Source organism: Medicago truncatula, chromosome 1 (genome assembly GCF_003473485.1).
Source record: "Medicago truncatula cultivar Jemalong A17 chromosome 1, MtrunA17r5.0-ANR, whole genome shotgun sequence".
Taxonomy (NCBI): Eukaryota; Viridiplantae; Streptophyta; class Magnoliopsida; order Fabales; family Fabaceae; genus Medicago; species Medicago truncatula.
Window position 1 is genome coordinate 26,741,388 of NC_053042.1, and position 18,043 is coordinate 26,759,430.

Sequence of the window (18,043 nt, forward strand, 5' to 3'; positions counted from 1 at the left end):
TCTCTCATCCATAATGCATCAGTTTCAATTCCTACTTAGTTAATTTGGGCGCATTGGTTCTATTTTTAATCACATGGAAAAATATTATTTGATGAAATTCTGTGTTTAATTTGGATCGGAGTTAAATGGGATCAAAATCGCTTGCAGTCAAAACCTACATAGAGTGATAAAGATTGGATGATTCAAATTTTAAGATATTATTTTGTTATATATATATATATATATATTATAATTAAAATCAATTTTAAAATTTGTATTGTTGAATCAAAATTGTTCGATCCGACAGCCACAAATATTCCAATTGCATATATACAATTGTGATCCAGCCGGATGTAGTGAATTGCTGCAACCAGCAATGCGTCATGTAACTCTTTAGTCCTCTAAATATAGTTCAATATTGGACAGGAATTGGCCTCCGCAAGTGGACAGTGGGATTGGTCCCCTCGAATTAGTCGATTCTTGGATCGGATACCGAGTTTTAAGAAGAAAAAAGAATATTGGACAGAATTTGTTTCTTTCTTTTGAAAGTGGTAACTTGTTTTACTCATTTCCTAATTAATATTCCAAGGATAATTGTTTTGGAAAAAATTCCTTTGGAGAACAAGAATATACGAGAAGACAATAAACATGTGGCATATATGTTTATTTATATATTTGCTTTTCGTGCAAGTATAATGATATTTTTGCTCCAAATTATTCATGTTTTTTCCCCAAGTCATATATTAGTGGCACAAGACAGAGAATACAAGGAAAGCATTTATATTTTAAGATTATTGGTATACTCTACTTGTTTGAGAAAATTAAGCATGTTATAAACTTTTTGTACAATTTTCTTATAATATAATGCATATATAATTCTGGTAAGCTATCTATTCTAGTTTATTAATTTATCTACTCAAGTGGGAATACTCTATTTCTTTTGATCAAATGTTGGAATACTCTATTAGAATTCGAAACTGTACCTGGGGTTTTAAAATTGAAAAGGACCACTCATGGCTGGGTAAAATATAACTTCAATCTTAAAAGCCTTTTTAATTAACATATATGCATATATATTACACTGAATAGCAAAGCCTTTTTTTTTTTTTTTAATTTGAAGGGACATTTTATACTAAAATATATATCCTTTCTATATTTCGAGGGCTTTGATTAATTTCATAATGAAAAATGTTTGGCGGACAATCATATAGTGTGTAGGTAAACTAGTCAGAGAACCCTACAATAGGAGACATATATAGAGAAAATGATGCGTTGAATGAGTGTTCAAAAATAACAATGCAAAAGTATCACTATTATTGTTCCTCTCAAAAAAGTATTTTCAATTATTTTATTTTCATTTGGAAACCTTAGTTGATTCAAGATATGGGACAAGTTTGTTACACTTTTGATTTTATCTATTTTTGTGATCATCTTTAATAATTTCGATCACATACTAATAAAATTTCTGGAAGACGACAATCCAAACGGTAACCGACTTTCTCTTCCTTCTCACTAAACCTTCCAAACCTCTCCACCACAATCGAAACGGTTCTGTCACCATGTAACTCAGCCTTCCGGTGGTGGTTCTGGTTTGTTTTGATGTTCGCGGTGGCCCCTGTTTGACGATGGTGGATCTCTGCTCAACAGACTTCTCTCCTTCCCCCGATGATCTTCGTCTCTTTTGTTTAATCCTCCTCCTCCGCCTTTCCTTTGGATTGTTGTTGTTGCAAGGAACAAGGAGGTTTGTCCCATACCCGAGTTAGTGACAGATTGGCTGAGGCTCTTCTGCGTGTTGCTGGGTTTACGCGCTTCTCTGATCGTGAATCCATGCTGGTTACTTTTGGATTTGTGTTCGTTTCGGATTTTGCCGTGGGTTTGTGTGAGTTTTCGTGGGTTGATAGTTTGCTATTGTCTGCACCGTTGGTCCGTGTGTTTTTGTTTTCTAGTTGGGTTTCGTATTGTTCTGTGTACTGTATTGTCCATTTTTTATGTGTTTTTGTTTCAGATCAGAGATTGGGTGGAAGCAGATTTGGCCTATTTTGAGGTGGTTCAGTTTCGTAAACTCGAAAGGGTCTGGTTTCTTAACCCGAAAGGGCTGTTTTAACGTGTTGGACTCATTCCTTGATTTGGGTCCAAACACGTCTATTCTTTGAAATCGTTTGAGATGGTGTTCCTGTCCTTGACTCATTGATGTTCCAGGTTTGTTGAGATCTGCATGTCTCAAGACTTCAGGGATGCCTTCTCTTCGGTACCAATCATTCTCCGTCTCAGTCTTGTGATTGTTAGGGGACTGTTAGGCTCGAAAGAGCTTTTATGTCTGTTGCCTATTCAGGGGGTTGCTGGTACGTGGATATTGATACCGTGTTGGTGGTCGATCCATTCGTCATTTCTGAACTCTTTTTAATCCGATGGACGCTCACTTTTCATGTTTTTTTGTAACTTAGTTTCGTGCCCGTATGCGGGTTCGCTGGGTTGCGCTCGTGAGAAGTGATTGCTTTGTTAGGATTAATTAGGGTTGATCCACTGGTTTGTATTATCATGTTTTATTCCCATTTGGGCTAGACCTGGGTCAAGTCTAATCCCCAGTCTCTGTATCTTGTTATTTTTATTTAATCTATTTCTCTTTTTGCCTAAAAAAAATTACATAAAATTTATGGGTCTGTCCTTGTCAACAACCTCCTATGTTACGAAGGCAAAAGTATCAAATTGTAAATGGTATAAAAGCATGTTGATTGTGAGTACTTGTTTTCTCATATTTGGCCACTTTGCTTGATGCAGCTTTGAGGGTTGTTTGTCCCACCGTTAAATCAATGGTCTCAAATCCCGCAAGTGGAGAAACTCAAGTCAAGTCCATACATGTGTGTTTCCCTCCTCCGGCCACCGGTGCACTAGAACATCTATTGGTCTAAGTGTTGATCTTTAATCTTGTGGGTCAAACAAGAAGTTCACAGACGTCCCTTTTTTTTTCGAAGATACTCTCATACGTCTAAATATAGTAAAAAAAAAAAAAAAAAGACATCTCTAACACAATCATGCATGTGTCTGAAGTCGGGAAGCTCTTTACAATGAATTGCGTGCTACCCAAAGATATCCATGCATGTATGTCTTACGACAAACAGAGCACATCTCATCCATAGGAAATAATGGAATCATGAGGTACTTTCACGTGCTCCCCAAAAGTATCACTATTGTTAACTAATTTAGGTTACAGCTAAGAGGCAGCAAGAGGTATTTTCGCTATTTTAACCAATTCATTTTAAAAAAATATCCAATGTTATTATTGTTAACTAATATAGGTTATAGATAAAAATAAATACCCAAGATCACTTAGATGATATGACACATATGTCTTTTAGTTTAACCAATATCTAGGGTTCCATAATGAAATGAAGTTAAAATTTGTAGGGAGAGTTTGTCGTCCATCTTAATCTCACAAGACTCGATAGATTAGTCTTTACCATCATGCACAAAGTTACCAAGTTTACACCAAAAATTACAAAAATTATTGCTAAAATAAATAATTTAAACCAATAGTTAAGAAGAAAATTTCTTATAACGATTTTCAAGAAGAAAAATTATATTTGTACAAACAATTTTAAGGACAATTTTTAATATAACTTTTTTCTCTCTTCTTTTGAAACAAAAACAATAGAGATAGAACAATAACACAATATAAGTATGAGAGAATAGTCATTTTAAAATAGTTGTACAAATATCATTTCTCTTTAAACAATATCTATTCATTGAATATCCAAGGTCGACTATTTCTCTTTCAAAAAATAATGAGGCTCAAAGTGGAGAATCGACTTTACCTTAGAGCAACTTGTGGGACGACTTTAGGTGGTCAAGTTCAAGTATATATGTATGACAGCATAGCAATTTACTTTTTGAGGGAACATAGAAACTTATTTAAATTGTTTTTTTTATGATAATGAAAACAACTAGTATCAAATTGGTGTTAATTATGTTATCGTGAGCTTAACTCCGTTAATATGAACAATGCATAATATATGTAAGGTCCGGAGTTCAAACTTCGACAAAAAAAACTGATGTTAAGTACTACTCCCTCCGTTTCATAATACTTGTCCATTTTAGAGAATAATTTTGTTTCACAATACTTGTCCCTTTCAAGTTTCAATGCAACATTAATTATTGTCTTGTCAATAATACCCTTGCATATTTATTGTAGAGAGAGAAAAAAATAAAATGAAATAATAAATGATTAAGGGTATTATAGAAAACACACACATATTTTCATCAAAAATAACAAAATTTATTTGGTTTCTTGGTTAGTGCAATTTCTCCAAAATGGACATGTATTTTGAAACGGAGGGAGTAATAGATGTAAAAGAGAAAGACTTTCACATTGCACCAAAATATATATTGACACTATGAAGTAGTGGACCAACTTGTCACCAACTGACGTGGAACTTAATTAGCCTAATCAATTTATAAGAGCACAATTTTGTCTAAGATCATGATGCTGATTAAGCAGGAGGATATTAATATATTGACAAAAGACAATACACAAAAAATTAAAATTGTTATCTTTGTCAATACATAGTTCACATGTCCTTGTGTCTATGTAATTTGCTACACATAAAATGTCCACCATTACTCCATTAGTACTATGTTTATATATAAATATTCTAGTGACGGTCTTCTTTAGAAGTCAACTTTGCATTGTGATAGATTTCAATTTCAAATTGGTACTAAGTTGTTATTTTCACCCATTTTTTTGGAATAAAACTCGTTGTTTTCCTTTTCACCGAAAAAAAATAATAATAATCATCATCGTAATCCACGTTTTCACACATTTACATATCTTTTTTTTTAATGGTCGGTGACATTTACATAATTTGACTTTCACCCAACTTCTAAACTCATGGAAGGAAAATCAATTTGAGATAATTTAAACTTTTTTGTGACAAATGGGAAAAGGACCTTGACTCATAACCCAATATGGGAAAAGATTATTTGCACAACTTAGAGGTGAGAATATGTTAGGTCGAATTAGGTTTTGCAAAGCTTAAGTATAGTCTGTCAAAAAATTTAAGGCTTCAGTCTTGTCTTTTAAAATTTGTGACCTACTATAGATTTATTTTTTATGGTTAATACTTTTCTCGCCTTATGTTTTCTTCCCACGCGTTCTATTTTTTTCCTTAAAATACTCATTGCTCGGATTCTATAATCCGAACGATGTTTCGGATTCTAAAATCCGAAAACATCTTATATACAAGTCAAAATCAGGAACTCCTATCACTTCAATAGTTTCTATTATGCCCTAAATCTTCTCTCTCATGCTCAAAAATCCAAAAATCTGACATTGTTTGATTCTTGAAGGTTTTTGCTCAAAAGCATCATATTTCAAGAATTTTCAAACAACATACACAAGGTAAGGTCATATTCCCTCTATTTCTCAATGTTTGGGTAGTTTTTTCTTTTCTTGTGTCGTTGAACCTCTTTGAATTTTATATGTCGAACCAGATTGTTCCTAGTATGGCTTATATAATCCAAACTGAATCAATATCTGTTATTTTTGGTGATTTGTGGATTTACGTATATGCGATGTTGCATGTTTCGGCTATGGACCACCTTAGAAATGACAGACCTTCTATGGCTGCTTCTTCTAGGCGAGAGTGGTACGCGAGGAATGAAGTGGAAAGGAGAGTGGTCAGGGGTCGTCATGCTAATGGCTTTGGACCATCTCAGATGAATGAGCCTAAGCAGCTCGATATGGAGGAGGAGGAGGTTGTGGAGGTGGAGAACATGGATGATGACGAGCATTCACAGAAGGACATGGAGGTGGAGCCACAACTATGTGATGACTATCTTGGTGACCCACATGACGTGTATGTGCTCGCTCAGTACCATATTCATGTGACATATCGCACGTCTGAGGGAATAGTAAGAGTTTACAACTTTAACTTTTTGTACTATGTTTTTTATGTAAACCGGAGACTATTTTTATTTTATCTGTGTAAACTGAACTAAATAATATCCTGCTATTAATTTTTTGTTTTTTAATTTTTGCATTGGCGTGCCAATTTAAAGTGTGTGAACAATAGTAAAAGTTGGAGGGTATACAATAAGCAAATTTGGATAAGATGGAAGAACAATAGTACAAAGATGCAATGGAAGCCAGTGGACTTCAGTGGCTACAAAATGCCAGTTATCATATCCTTGACCATAACCTATTGTCTGCTTTTGTTGAGAGATGACACGAGAAGACATCTAGCTTCCGTCTTTCGATTGGGGAGATGAGAGTGACATTTGTTGGTGTGTCATGTCTGATGCATCCCCTCATTGAGGGTCGGCTCCTAGAGCACAATAGTCCTCTTTCTAGACCTAAGGTGGTTGATATGATGGTGGAGTTGTTGGTGTATGATATGGATGAGTCTGAGGTATAGGTGAGAAAAACGAAGGGTGTTCGAGCTAATCAGTTTTTACTCTGGATGGCTCAGATACAGGTCTCGTATTGTCCAATATTTTCCAGAGTGGGTTTTGCGCCATTTTGGTTATGTCCAAACCATCCCTAGACATCCACATGAGGGTGCAAGTCCCAAGATGATCGGAAAGAACATCAGTCAGCGCTATGTGTAGTATCTTGAATGATTAAAACTAAAAAAAAAAAGATAAATTTGTAATTAGGAACCTGTTTATTAGAACTCCTTCCTGAAAAAATAATCATTTTTAAAAGTATGTTTTTATTAGCTTTTCTCAAAAATCATTATTGACAACTGGTTGTTTTATTTTTTAAGAAAAATTAATTTTCATTATGGTAAACAAACACAAAATAGTTTGTCTTTTCTTTCACATTTCTAAAAATTAATCTCTAAATTATTTAATCATTTAAGCACCTATATTAAATAAGTATTTTTGTAATAACGACTATAGTTAATCTATTTTCTTATAAGTTTTAAGTTATTTTTCATTAGTTATCATGGTGAACTATAAATATCATAGGTTATTTTCATAACCTCTCGCCAAACACTTAAACACAAGTACTTATTTTACAAGATAAGTTCAATAAACTATAAATAAGCTCTTCCAAATACACCATCAATGTCAAAAAGATTTTTGTGATAAGATATCAAGAAAAGTAAAACCAAAAAATGTCATTTTCAAATTGTACAAATATTTATAGAATCATTGCCACAAACACAATATGTTGTGTCAGTCACAAAAACTGAGAAATATTTTGACTTTTTTTTTGCAGAAACATTTTGATTTCACAGACAAATATTTTGACTTTTTTTTTATTTCACTATTGGCTGAATGAATAACATTACTCAAGTTCTACATCACAGAACCACTTTTGTTGTGATACTAAAACATGAAATATGATTTTGTAAGAAATGGTGTCAGCTTCAAGTTGAAACTTCTATATTCACATAGGGGATTTAAAGTAACAGGAATTTGATTTAACACCTCGAATAAGGAGGCAAAAATATTCACTTTCCATACAAAACACCTAGCTTTCATACTCTGGACTTGATTCTCCCAGGGATGATGGCGATGCATCGAGTCTCGTTAAAACTTCTGGTATCCCAGCTGTGTTCCTTATTATCTGCATCAGAACCAGCATAATCATTCAGATATTACCATGATTTGAGATAATTATAGGTAAAAATGGAATTCATAATGTCCTATTAAAATGAAAAGAAAAATTTTAAATTTAAATCCCATCGCTTTTCAATTTGTTTCCTTTCCATGTTATCATGTCATTCAAACCTAGCATGTATAAGTGAATTGAAGGTGACAACAGATTTACATCGGAAAATATATACTTTTATTGGTCTGTAGACGAAGTGACAAGCACCACCTGACTCACACACAACTGAGGTCTCGAGTTCAAACCCGGGTGAACGAGTCCAGCCAAGCTATACTCTAGAACTTTCATCCAGCTATAAATTTAGGAGGAAATCTAGGAGAGTTATCTATCTTCAAATTGATTTTAGTAAATGGCGCTATATATGTAAAACAGCAAAAATAATGCAACTTGCATATCATGTGAGAATGATAGAATAACACATGATACTATTGAGGCCTTCCCTTCGAGACCTATTAAACCCTGGGCGGTTTTTCATTCTCAGTATTAATCATCCAAACTGTGACAGTGAGGAAAAGTAACCCTTCCATGTTTTCAAGTTGTTGAAAAGATATGCCAGAAAGTGAAACTACTCAAGAGGCATCGAGCAATTTAGTATGAAAAAATCTGGACTACTTTTTTGTGTAAATTAGTAAGTACTACTTTACACGTGACAGGACAAGACTTGCCGGAAATCAAGGTCATAACCCAGCATGACCAAAAGGTGTAATATACATCACATACTTTAGAAAATTATCAGAATTTATGTTACCATATTCCAACCTGATAATGCAAGTAACAGTTATATCCAAAACACCAATTGTTGAGAGTGTCACATTAGATGAAATATAGCCCGGAAATACTGTTTATAAGTGGAATGCATCGCTCACCTTACAAGTCGGTTTTCTATGGTTGAGAGTAAGTCTAATATTAATTCTAAGATGGATTCAGAGAGAGCCTATCCAAGATCTTTTGGACTACCCACTATCATGCCACTTGGGTCACACTCTATTATATGTCCAGTCTTGGGCATGAGATGGTGTGTTAAGACTTGAGAGTCCCACATTAGATGAGACATGGTCTGAAAGCGTTTATAAATGGGAGGCATCTCTCATCTTAAAAGCCGTTTTGTATGGCTGAGTTAGGTCCATCCCGAATTTTAAGAGTACCTATGTAAGTGTTTCTTAGTGCATGAATTAAAGTTTGAGATTTCAAGTTAGATTCATATGCATTGTATTCTACGAAGCAACACAAGCATTACATTTATCTAAAATTATTTACTGAATTTGAAACTTACAAGTATCTCCTCATCGAGATAAGAAATCATGAAGAGTCTTTGAAAGCTTCCACCTTCAAACATGAAATAACATCAAAAGTGTATATTGAATATAAACTTTGACATTAAAATAATAGTCACTAGTCAATTACATTATTTCTTGCATATCCTGTCTTTGTGCGCACATATTTTGCAAGAGAAAAATCATTACATAATATCACTGTAAGTGTAAATATCTACCAACATAAGGCATTTCTTAGTGTTCTCTTATATCTAGCAATTTCAAGCCAGGCTAAGCCACAAGTTACTTTCTTTTTACGTCTTCTCTAATGATTATTTTATCAGTGAAAATGTAAACACGAAAAAACAGAATAAACAGGCCCTAATATTAGCAGCGCATAGTGAAACCAATGTTTAACAGATTTTATATTTCTTCCAGAACAGTTAAGTCAGAGAACATTTTCAGAGGTGAATATAGAAATCAGTGGTAACTTACTTAGTGGAACTTTTAGCCCATCGGCGAGAGCATCACGTAAAGGTACGGGAAGCTGTTGTAAAACATTAACTGCCTGCCCAAGTGCACCTTTAAGCTGATCTGGTACTCTGTCTTCCAAGACTGTTGGAGACACAATAATCCCTTCCACATACTCCTCTTTCATTCTAAGTGGCCCCTCCACAGTCAACTTGGTTGAGAGAATAATTCTGCTTTCTACCTACAACAATCAACTAAAACAATTTCAAACAAAATATGAAAGGTACAACAAACTCTTCCGAGGCATTATAGTTGCTTTTAAAAGTAAATACTAGAAATCGATTGAACTTATAATTGAAAAAACTTATAAGCAAGGATTCTCAAACAAAATTTAGCAATAACTACCTGTTAAAACAAGGTGGACACTCTTTCAAATATGTCCTAACAAGAAACGTTGAAATAATTTTACTTTTTGTGGTGTGTGACAAACCGAAAATCATTATGTAAATGAAGTTCTCAATGCTTTCTGAAAGCGGATGCAAGATTTGTAGATGTATAAAAAAATTCGAGACTAAAAAGTTACCGAGTTTAAAAATAATGTGTTTGCAGTAATCTTTGCATTTCCATCCTTGATAAAGACATCCATTTTTGACAAATTAGCTAAACTTGAAGGAAAGTTCCTGCAAATATATAAAGCACAGAGAAGCATTATAACTCAAAGGTGAGATCAAGCTAAGTTTAAGGGAAGATAGAGTAAACAATCCGAAGAAAAACTTCGGACTGACAAGGTAAAAGAAAATAGACAGAACTCACTCAAATATCATCCTAGCCGCAAACAACCCTGGAGAGCCGGGACCAAACCACTCAAAGTTCCATCTACCTTCTAGAAAGGGTGACCTGTAGCAATAAAGAGCATGAACTAGTCCCTTACATTTTATTCAAAAAGCTTAGAAATGGACGTTCTTAGTCTCTTACGTCGTGGGCCGAGGTGTTGGATTGAGCCGCTCAAGACCAGTTATCCTTTCATTCACATCAATTCTTTGATATTCAGTTGTCTTCCCAGAAACTAAGCCCTCAAAACCACCTGCATCCTTAAACTGAAAAGACATCTCCAGAGTAAATATATTTGAGTACAAGCTTCGCAATTTGCTAAAACTGTTAGATTAGATGACATAATATAATCAACTTTATTTTATTCTTGGTGGGGAGTCCAGGGAGCACTGGGAAGAACAATAGAGTAAAGACCTGAACCACCAAGAGACTTGGACACAACAGCTCCGCCCAAAACCTTAAAGCATCGAGTATATGGGTCACATTACTTATGATCCTTCCTTTAGCTCGTTCCAAATCAATGTGGAACTAACTACACAATTGACTTCCAACAATTTGTGTAGTTAGTTCCTTTTAGCTATCATATCACAATACCTCATTACTTGTAACTGTTATTTGTTTCTTGAAAATTCATTTTATAACCCTTGTATAAATTGGTTTTCAATGATAACTAAATTATTGCATGTTTGGTTCTAAATCGACGAAATTTGGTTTTGAATGTATTGATTTTGTAAAATTTAATCCAATCGAAAGTGAGTTGAATGTAAATTGATGTTTGATTATATACATTCATGTAAAAGTGGGTTGGATAATAAATTTTAAGCTAAAATCAATAGTAGAAGCAAAATGACTGCGAGTCACCGTGATATCAAACATGCACACAAATTCTAGCTTCAAGTTAGAATCAGTTATAAATGCAAAATCAATTATACTCGAAAATAGTTTCACCTTGATGCTTAACCACACTCATAGTTCATAAAAATAAAAATAAAAATATTATACTCTAAAATAACCAAACTTGTCAAAATCAATTCTACACCTCTTAAATCATGTTTGCCTCATCTTAGAGTGGAACCAATTTCCCCCTTTTCTCATTATTTGGTTCACCAAAAGAAAAAAATCAAAACTAAATAAATTAACAAAAATCAAAACAATGGGGCACACCAATAATCCAAAAAATGAAGCAGAAAAGAAAATGAGTGGCTTACAGCAAGAAGAAGAGATTCTTTAGCAGAAAGGCGTTCCATTTCCTTAGCATAAGCAGCAGGTGCACCAGTTTGAACTTGAACCATAGCTTTGCAAACTCCACGCTTCTGCCACGTGATGCGTGAAGTTGAAACTTTCCATGAAGAAGATGAAGGGATAGAACAATTTGTGATTGTTGAAATACAAGGATGAGAAGCAGAAATAGATACAGAAACAGAAACAGCCATTGAAAATTGGTTTCAATTCAATTTGTGATGAGTTAGTTAGTTCTTCTCAACATCGAATGGAAGGAAAGTGTTGTTGTTCAACTTAGGTAAGTGTTGTGTTGTGTTGTGTTGTGTGTGTGGGTGTATTTGTTTTTGTTTTGTGTTTTTTAAAACCATTCATAGTTTTTAGTTTCACTAGATTTTGTCCTAATCCCCAACAAACAACAACCTTCATCACATTTCATTTAGTATATTTTTAGTTAACTTTCCAATTGTCCCCCTCAAATTTAGCTTCCTTTTTCACTTTTGAAAATGTAACTCAAATTGTCCCCCTCAAATTTAGCTTCCTTTTTTACTTTTGAAAATGTAACTCACAAAGAATAATCAACATTAGTCACACTATTTATACTTGATTTTAAAGAATAATTACACAATTTTTAAGATAATTTTTTTATCCTTGCTTTTTAATTTATGATCTTATGGTATTTGTTAGCATTTTTCATATATAATATATAGAATAAAAAAACTAAATCACAAGTGTAAACATAGAGTGCAAAAAGTAGTCATTGAGGAGCATACAAACAAACCAATAAAAGATGAGGGAAAAAACTAGCGAAAAATAATCAAAACAACCGGTCAAAATAGCACAATCCCTACATTGAGGAGAATATATGTATATCTGCCGGTTATTCAATATATGTTGTCTTACCAGAAAAAAATTTGATCATTTCGAGATTTTCATATATACCATGCAAATGAATGTCAGTACAAGGTCATGAAGGTGAGAAAAACACAAGAAGGGGGTTGAATTGTTTTAGTTTTTTCTTCTCCTAAAATTGAGTTCACTGATCAGAAGTTGATAGAGTTCAGGTTCTAATGCAATGTTCAGAGTCTAAGTGCACCGGTTAAGTAAAGAGAGAGAGGAAGAAGAAAGACACAAAGCAATTATAGTGGTTCCTTCCACAATCTAGGAGTAGTCCACTCCCCCTTGCATTTTCAAGGAGAGTTCACTAAAATCAATATCTGATTACAATTGTTCAAGCACAAAAACAAGAGACTTCAAACTACTCAAGCGCAAAAGCAAGAGGTTTTCTATATGTTCAAGCACAACTGCAATAGACTTCCTATGCTCAAGCACAATTGCAAGAGACTTCTATTCAAACAGAATTAAAAAGAAATGTTTGAGGTTGAACGCTTGATATACAATCAGTGGTGTTCACAATACAGATCAGATACGACTCTTAAGACTCTAGAATTTCTAAGATATGAAAGTTGTTAAGAAATTCCAAGTGAACTTTGATGTGAAACAATTTCAGCAGAGGTTTGACACTTGTAAAAAATTTGTAGTCTCTTAGAAATCTTCAAGTCTTCACTCCTTTGTATAGAGATGTGAAAGAGACGTTGTTGATTGTCAACACATCAAAAGAGTCGTTGTTGAAACTTGATAATCACCAATGATTTGTTGTTTGATTTGGTTATTGTCCTAGGAGGGAACAATTTCAATTTCATTCCATGTATAGAGAAATACCAGCGTAGTCACAGGTGTTGTCTTGTACTATTGCAGACACAAAGAACAGAGTAGTGAAGGTAGTGGTTGTACAATTGTACTATGTCCTTTTCCTGCGCTCTTCATTGGATAAACATCCAATGCCTTCTAATTTCTCTGAAATAGTCGTTGCTCCAGGCTTCTATTCCTTCTGCAATGATGTGCAATCAAAATGACAACATTTAACTGACTTCAGCTTCCAGTCTTCAGCTTCTGATGATCTTTAGCTTCGGACGACGTCAGCTTCTGATGATCTTCAGAACCTCTTTTCTTCAGATGTTTTCTTGCAACACAAGCTTCCCTTTTGTAAATTATATTGTTCTCATTTGTTCTTCCAGACCCTATGCTTGAATTAAAGACACTTAAATTTTTTGTCTATGGTCCTGCACACTAAAACAAATATTAGCATATCCAATTGGCAATTATAATACATGTTATCATCAAAACTAAAAGTGGTATTGTCAAACACATTTTGTTCCAACAAGTCAAACCTAGCCTAATCCTAACATTATATTGTAGAAATCGAATGCCAACAAACAAGACGTACAAATCTTGGGGCAAATCCAACTCCCATCCTACAAACAAGTACCACACCAAAGAAGCAAAGGCACAAGTGATAAATAGATGGCTTTTGGTATTTTTAATATTCAGGAAGACATGTTATTTTATTGCATAATTTCATTTTACAAGTATATTGGTTGAGGACAAGTGTGAAGTTATGATGACAATCAGTCATATAGTGCTTTTAGCAGTGTTTAAAAGTAATTTCAAAGTCTTTAGAGCAAGTTTTCAATTGTTTGGTTGAATTTTTGTAAATAAATAAATGGATGAGCTTGGAAGAGCTATTAGGCGCATAAAACCTTGAAACATGTCAAATCATTCAAACCAGATAATTATGTGATCGTGCTATACTTTCTTACGAGATATATCAAGTGGTTTCTCAGGGTCTATTCGCTACAAATGTTTCAGTGAGGAGAAATGAAACAAAAAATAAAGAAGAGATGAAGGATCGACTACTAGTACATGCGCTAGCAAAACAAAACAACCAAAACAAGAAAGTAAGTACTAACAAATCCAAGACAGCTTAAAGGGTTGATCCACCATTGCTTCAAATCATAAATAAAGCTGGAGAAGTTTGCTATGTAATTTAATATGATAAATAACTTGTTCTTTTGAAGATTTTGTTTAACGGGAAAGATGACTATTCCTTTTTTCCAAAGAAACCAAACACTGTAAACCTAATAATTTGGAGAAAAAAATTCATGTGTTTCCATCAGATTAAGAAAGAAAGTGCAAAACTGCTCAGCATGCATATTGAATGTGGAGAACATTTGTCAAACCCGCAACCAGAATTGATAATTCCACCGTGCATCATATTATACTTTGTTGGAATTTGATTATATAACAAATGTCGCACAAATAAAGATACCTTCATCGCGGCCACCTTGTTCCACACCAACTTATTGATAGAGGAAGATTTGTTTGTCACTCTTGTGTCAGCAAATAATAAGCACCTTTGACAACGTAAGTCTCATCATTTCTAAACCTTCATGACAAAACTCATGAATATGAAGCACACCTAAACAACATTTTTCACTGATGACAGTCACTCATATAATAGTAGGCGAACGTACAAGACCTAAAAACATGACAAAACATCCAAACGAGACAACTTTGTGATTGTGTTATACTTTCTTACAAGATATATCAATTAATTTCTTGAGACATAGTCACTATGGATGTTTCCGTGAGGATAAATGTGACAAGGAATGAAGCAAAGATGAAGGATCAACTATTGGTACATGTGTGATGTGGGTTACGAGCCACCCGTTGCATTGTTGAAGGAAATGTAGAAGTATCTTGCCAATGCCTCAAATTCGATGCATGCTATGAGTTGTGCGTTGCGTGGCTACGAAGAATTGAAAGTGTCTCATCACTGCCTAAGACACATCGTGTTTTAAGAGCTACGCGTCGTGCAAGTCAGTTAATGAATTGATGGATTGTGAATGAAAATGATTCACTTATTGGGTTACTAGGCTTTATTGTATAAACCAAAGGAAACATTAGAAATTAGGTCACACGTACCTATAAGTACAAGAGGGAAGAAGCACAAGAAATGATTCAGCGGAGGAGAGAATCAAGGATACATACAGATAGGGCTTTGGAGAACAACAAGAGGAGGCAGTGCGGCGGCGGAGAGAAGAGAGAACTACATAGCAACGTATAATAGTTCAATTTGTCCTAGTAAGTTAGGAATAACCTATTGAAGCAAAGTGACACATTGTTATATAGATAGTAGTGGCTAATCAGGGAGTCGTAACTGGATATGTGTGTTAGCCACCGGACCACCGACTATTTTATTCAAACTTCATGCAATTGTAGAAACTTGACGCAATTACCAAACTTTTATTAATATTAGGTAAATTATATGGTACATCCAATAATTTAAGTGTATTGGTACACCGAATTTTTAAATTAATAGTTAAATGAGTTATTTTTTGTAGGAAAAAAATTTGATTTTTCTGAATTCCTATTACTCATAATAGAGAATTTTGATTATTTTTTACGATAAAATGTAGAAAAATTTAGTATGATTTTTCTAAAAAATGAAATGATGTATTTTCTTATAAAATGATATTTTCTAAAATATATATGTCAACAAACACCTATTTTCTTTCATAAAAAATGATAATTAATTTATAAAAATTGTAAGCGAGAGTACCGGTACACCTTAATTTGCGGGTGTACCGTAGAAGTTCCCTTAATATTAATACTTAACAATATTTTAATACACATGTTGAGTTATTCATCATTCACGATCCAAACAAACGTTATCTCAATGAATCAATGAACTTTTCTTTACTCCTCACTCTCACCCTATAAAAAAAAAAGTTTCAAAGAGAGATTATCATTATTGTTTATTTTGTATTTAGTTGCTGGATTATTTTTAAAATATGCTCGACTATTTATTATGAAAATTTGGTAGCCTTTCAGAAAAAAGACAAATTGTTAGAAAATTATTATCACCAAAGCTTTGTAAATAAAAAGCTATCGCCAAAGCGTTTGTAAAAAAAAGTCATCACCAAAATTTGTAGTTAATATATTATAGTCCTAAAAGAGAGAGAACTTGCGGGTGCTTATTACAATTTACAAATGATTAATTCCGTTGAATACCGAAAATTTTGTTTAAGATAAAAATAATGGAGATGCAAGGTATCGATATCGAACCCCATACCTCTCGCATGCAAAGCGAGCGCTCTACCATGTGAGCTACACAATTTATAGATGATTGATTCCGTTGAATACCAAAAATTTTGTTTTAAGATAAAAATAATGGAGATGCAGGGTATTGAACCCCGTACCTCTCGCATGCAAAGCGAGCGCTCTACCATGTGAGCTACATCCCCTTGTAGTTAATATATTTTAGTCCTACAAGAGAGAGAACGTGCGGGTGCTTATGACAATTTACAGATGATTGATTCCGTTGAATACCGAAAATTTTGTTTAAGATAAAAATAATGGAGATGCAGGGTATCGAACCCCGTACCTCTCGCATGCAAAGCGAGCGCTCTACCATGTGAGCTACACCCCCTTGTAGTTAATATATTTTAGTCGTAAAAGAGAGAGAGAACGTGCGGGTGCTTATGACAATTTACAGATGATTGATTCCGTTGAATACCGAAAATTTTGTTTAAGATAAAAATAATGGAGATGCGGGGTATCGAACCCCGTACCTCTCGCATGCAAAGCGAGCGCTCTACCATGTGAGCTACATCCCCTTGTAGTTAATATATTTTATTCCTAAAAGAGAGAGAACGTGCGGGTGCTTATGACAATTTACAGATGATTGATTCCGTTGAATACCAAAAAATTTGTTTAAGATAAAAATAATGGAGATGCAGGGTATCGAACCCCGTACCTCTGGCATGCAAAGCGAGCGCTCTACCATGTGAGCTACATCCCCTTGTCGTTAATATAATTTAGTCCTAAAGAGAGAGAGAGAGAGAGAGAGAGAGAGAGAGAGAGAGAGAGAGAACGTGCGGGTGCTTATGACAATTTATAGATGATTGATTACGTTGAATACCGAAAATTTTGTTTAAGATAAAAATAATGGAGATGCGGGGTATCGAACCCCGTACCTCTCGCATGCAAAGCGAGCGCTCTACCATGTGAGCTACACCCTCTTGTAGTTAATATATTTTAGTCCTAAAAGAGAGAGAGAGAGAGAGAGAACGTGCGGGTGCTTATGACAATTTACAGATGATTGATTCCGTTGAATACCGAAAATTTGTTTAAGATAAAAATAATGGAGATGCGGGGTATCGAACCCCGTACCTCTCGCATGCAAAGCGAGCGCTCTACCATGTGAGCTACATCCCCTTGTAGTTAATATATTTTATTATCCTAAAAGAGAGAGAGAGAACGTGTGGGTGCTTATGACAATTTACAGATGATTTATTCCGTTGAATACCAAAAATTTTGTTTAAGATAAAAATAATGGACATGCAAAGCGAGCGCTCTACCATGTGAGCTACATCCCCTTGTAGTTAATATAATTTATTCCTAAAGAGAGAGAGAACGTGCGGGTGCTTATGACAATTTATAGATGATTGATTACGTTGAATACCGAAAATTTTGTTTAAGATAAAAATAATGGAGATGCGGGGTATCGAACCCCGTACCTCTCGCATGCAAAGCGAGCGCTCTACCATGTGAGCTACACCCCCTTGTAGTTAATATATTTTAGTCCTAAAAGAGAGAGAGAACGTGCGGGTGCTTATGACAATTTACAGATGATTGATTCCGTTGAATACCGAAAATTTTGTTTAAGATAAAAATAATGGAGATGCGGGGTATCGAACCCCGTACCTCTCGCATGCAAAGCGAGCGCTCTACCATGTGAGCTACATCCCCTTGTTGATGTTCTTTCCTATTA

General features: G+C 34.4%; 1 protein-coding gene and 6 non-coding genes across 7 annotated transcripts; all 7 read right to left on the reverse strand.

Moving 5' to 3' along the window:
- Nucleotides 1–7,303: 7,303 nt before the first annotated feature.
- On the reverse strand, nt 7,304–11,705 carry LOC25483522 (probable plastid-lipid-associated protein 13, chloroplastic). Its single transcript, XM_013612219.3, has 7 exons — nt 11,358–11,705; nt 10,294–10,415; nt 10,132–10,215; nt 9,902–9,998; nt 9,343–9,559; nt 8,868–8,920; nt 7,304–7,549 (listed from the first exon to the last, which is right to left on the reverse strand). The coding sequence occupies exons 1-7, from the start codon at nt 11,580–11,582 to the stop codon at nt 7,454–7,456; spliced, it is 894 nt and encodes a 297-aa protein (XP_013467673.1). The 5' UTR covers nt 11,583–11,705; the 3' UTR covers nt 7,304–7,453.
- A 4,736-nt stretch (nt 11,706–16,441) lies between these two features.
- TRNAA-UGC (transfer RNA alanine (anticodon UGC)) lies at nt 16,442–16,514 on the reverse strand. The gene has a single exon. It is a non-coding gene; the product is annotated as a tRNA-Ala (tRNA).
- Nucleotides 16,515–16,626: 112 nt separating this feature from the next.
- On the reverse strand, nt 16,627–16,699 carry TRNAA-UGC (transfer RNA alanine (anticodon UGC)). The gene has a single exon. It is a non-coding gene; the product is annotated as a tRNA-Ala (tRNA).
- A 114-nt stretch (nt 16,700–16,813) lies between these two features.
- TRNAA-UGC (transfer RNA alanine (anticodon UGC)) lies at nt 16,814–16,886 on the reverse strand. Its single transcript has one exon. It is a non-coding gene; the product is annotated as a tRNA-Ala (tRNA).
- Nucleotides 16,887–17,414: 528 nt separating this feature from the next.
- Nucleotides 17,415–17,487, reverse strand: TRNAA-UGC (transfer RNA alanine (anticodon UGC)). The gene has a single exon. It is a non-coding gene; the product is annotated as a tRNA-Ala (tRNA).
- A 274-nt stretch (nt 17,488–17,761) lies between these two features.
- On the reverse strand, nt 17,762–17,834 carry TRNAA-UGC (transfer RNA alanine (anticodon UGC)). Its single transcript has one exon. It is a non-coding gene; the product is annotated as a tRNA-Ala (tRNA).
- A 114-nt stretch (nt 17,835–17,948) lies between these two features.
- TRNAA-UGC (transfer RNA alanine (anticodon UGC)) lies at nt 17,949–18,021 on the reverse strand. Its single transcript has one exon. It is a non-coding gene; the product is annotated as a tRNA-Ala (tRNA).
- Nucleotides 18,022–18,043: the final 22 nt, after the last annotated feature.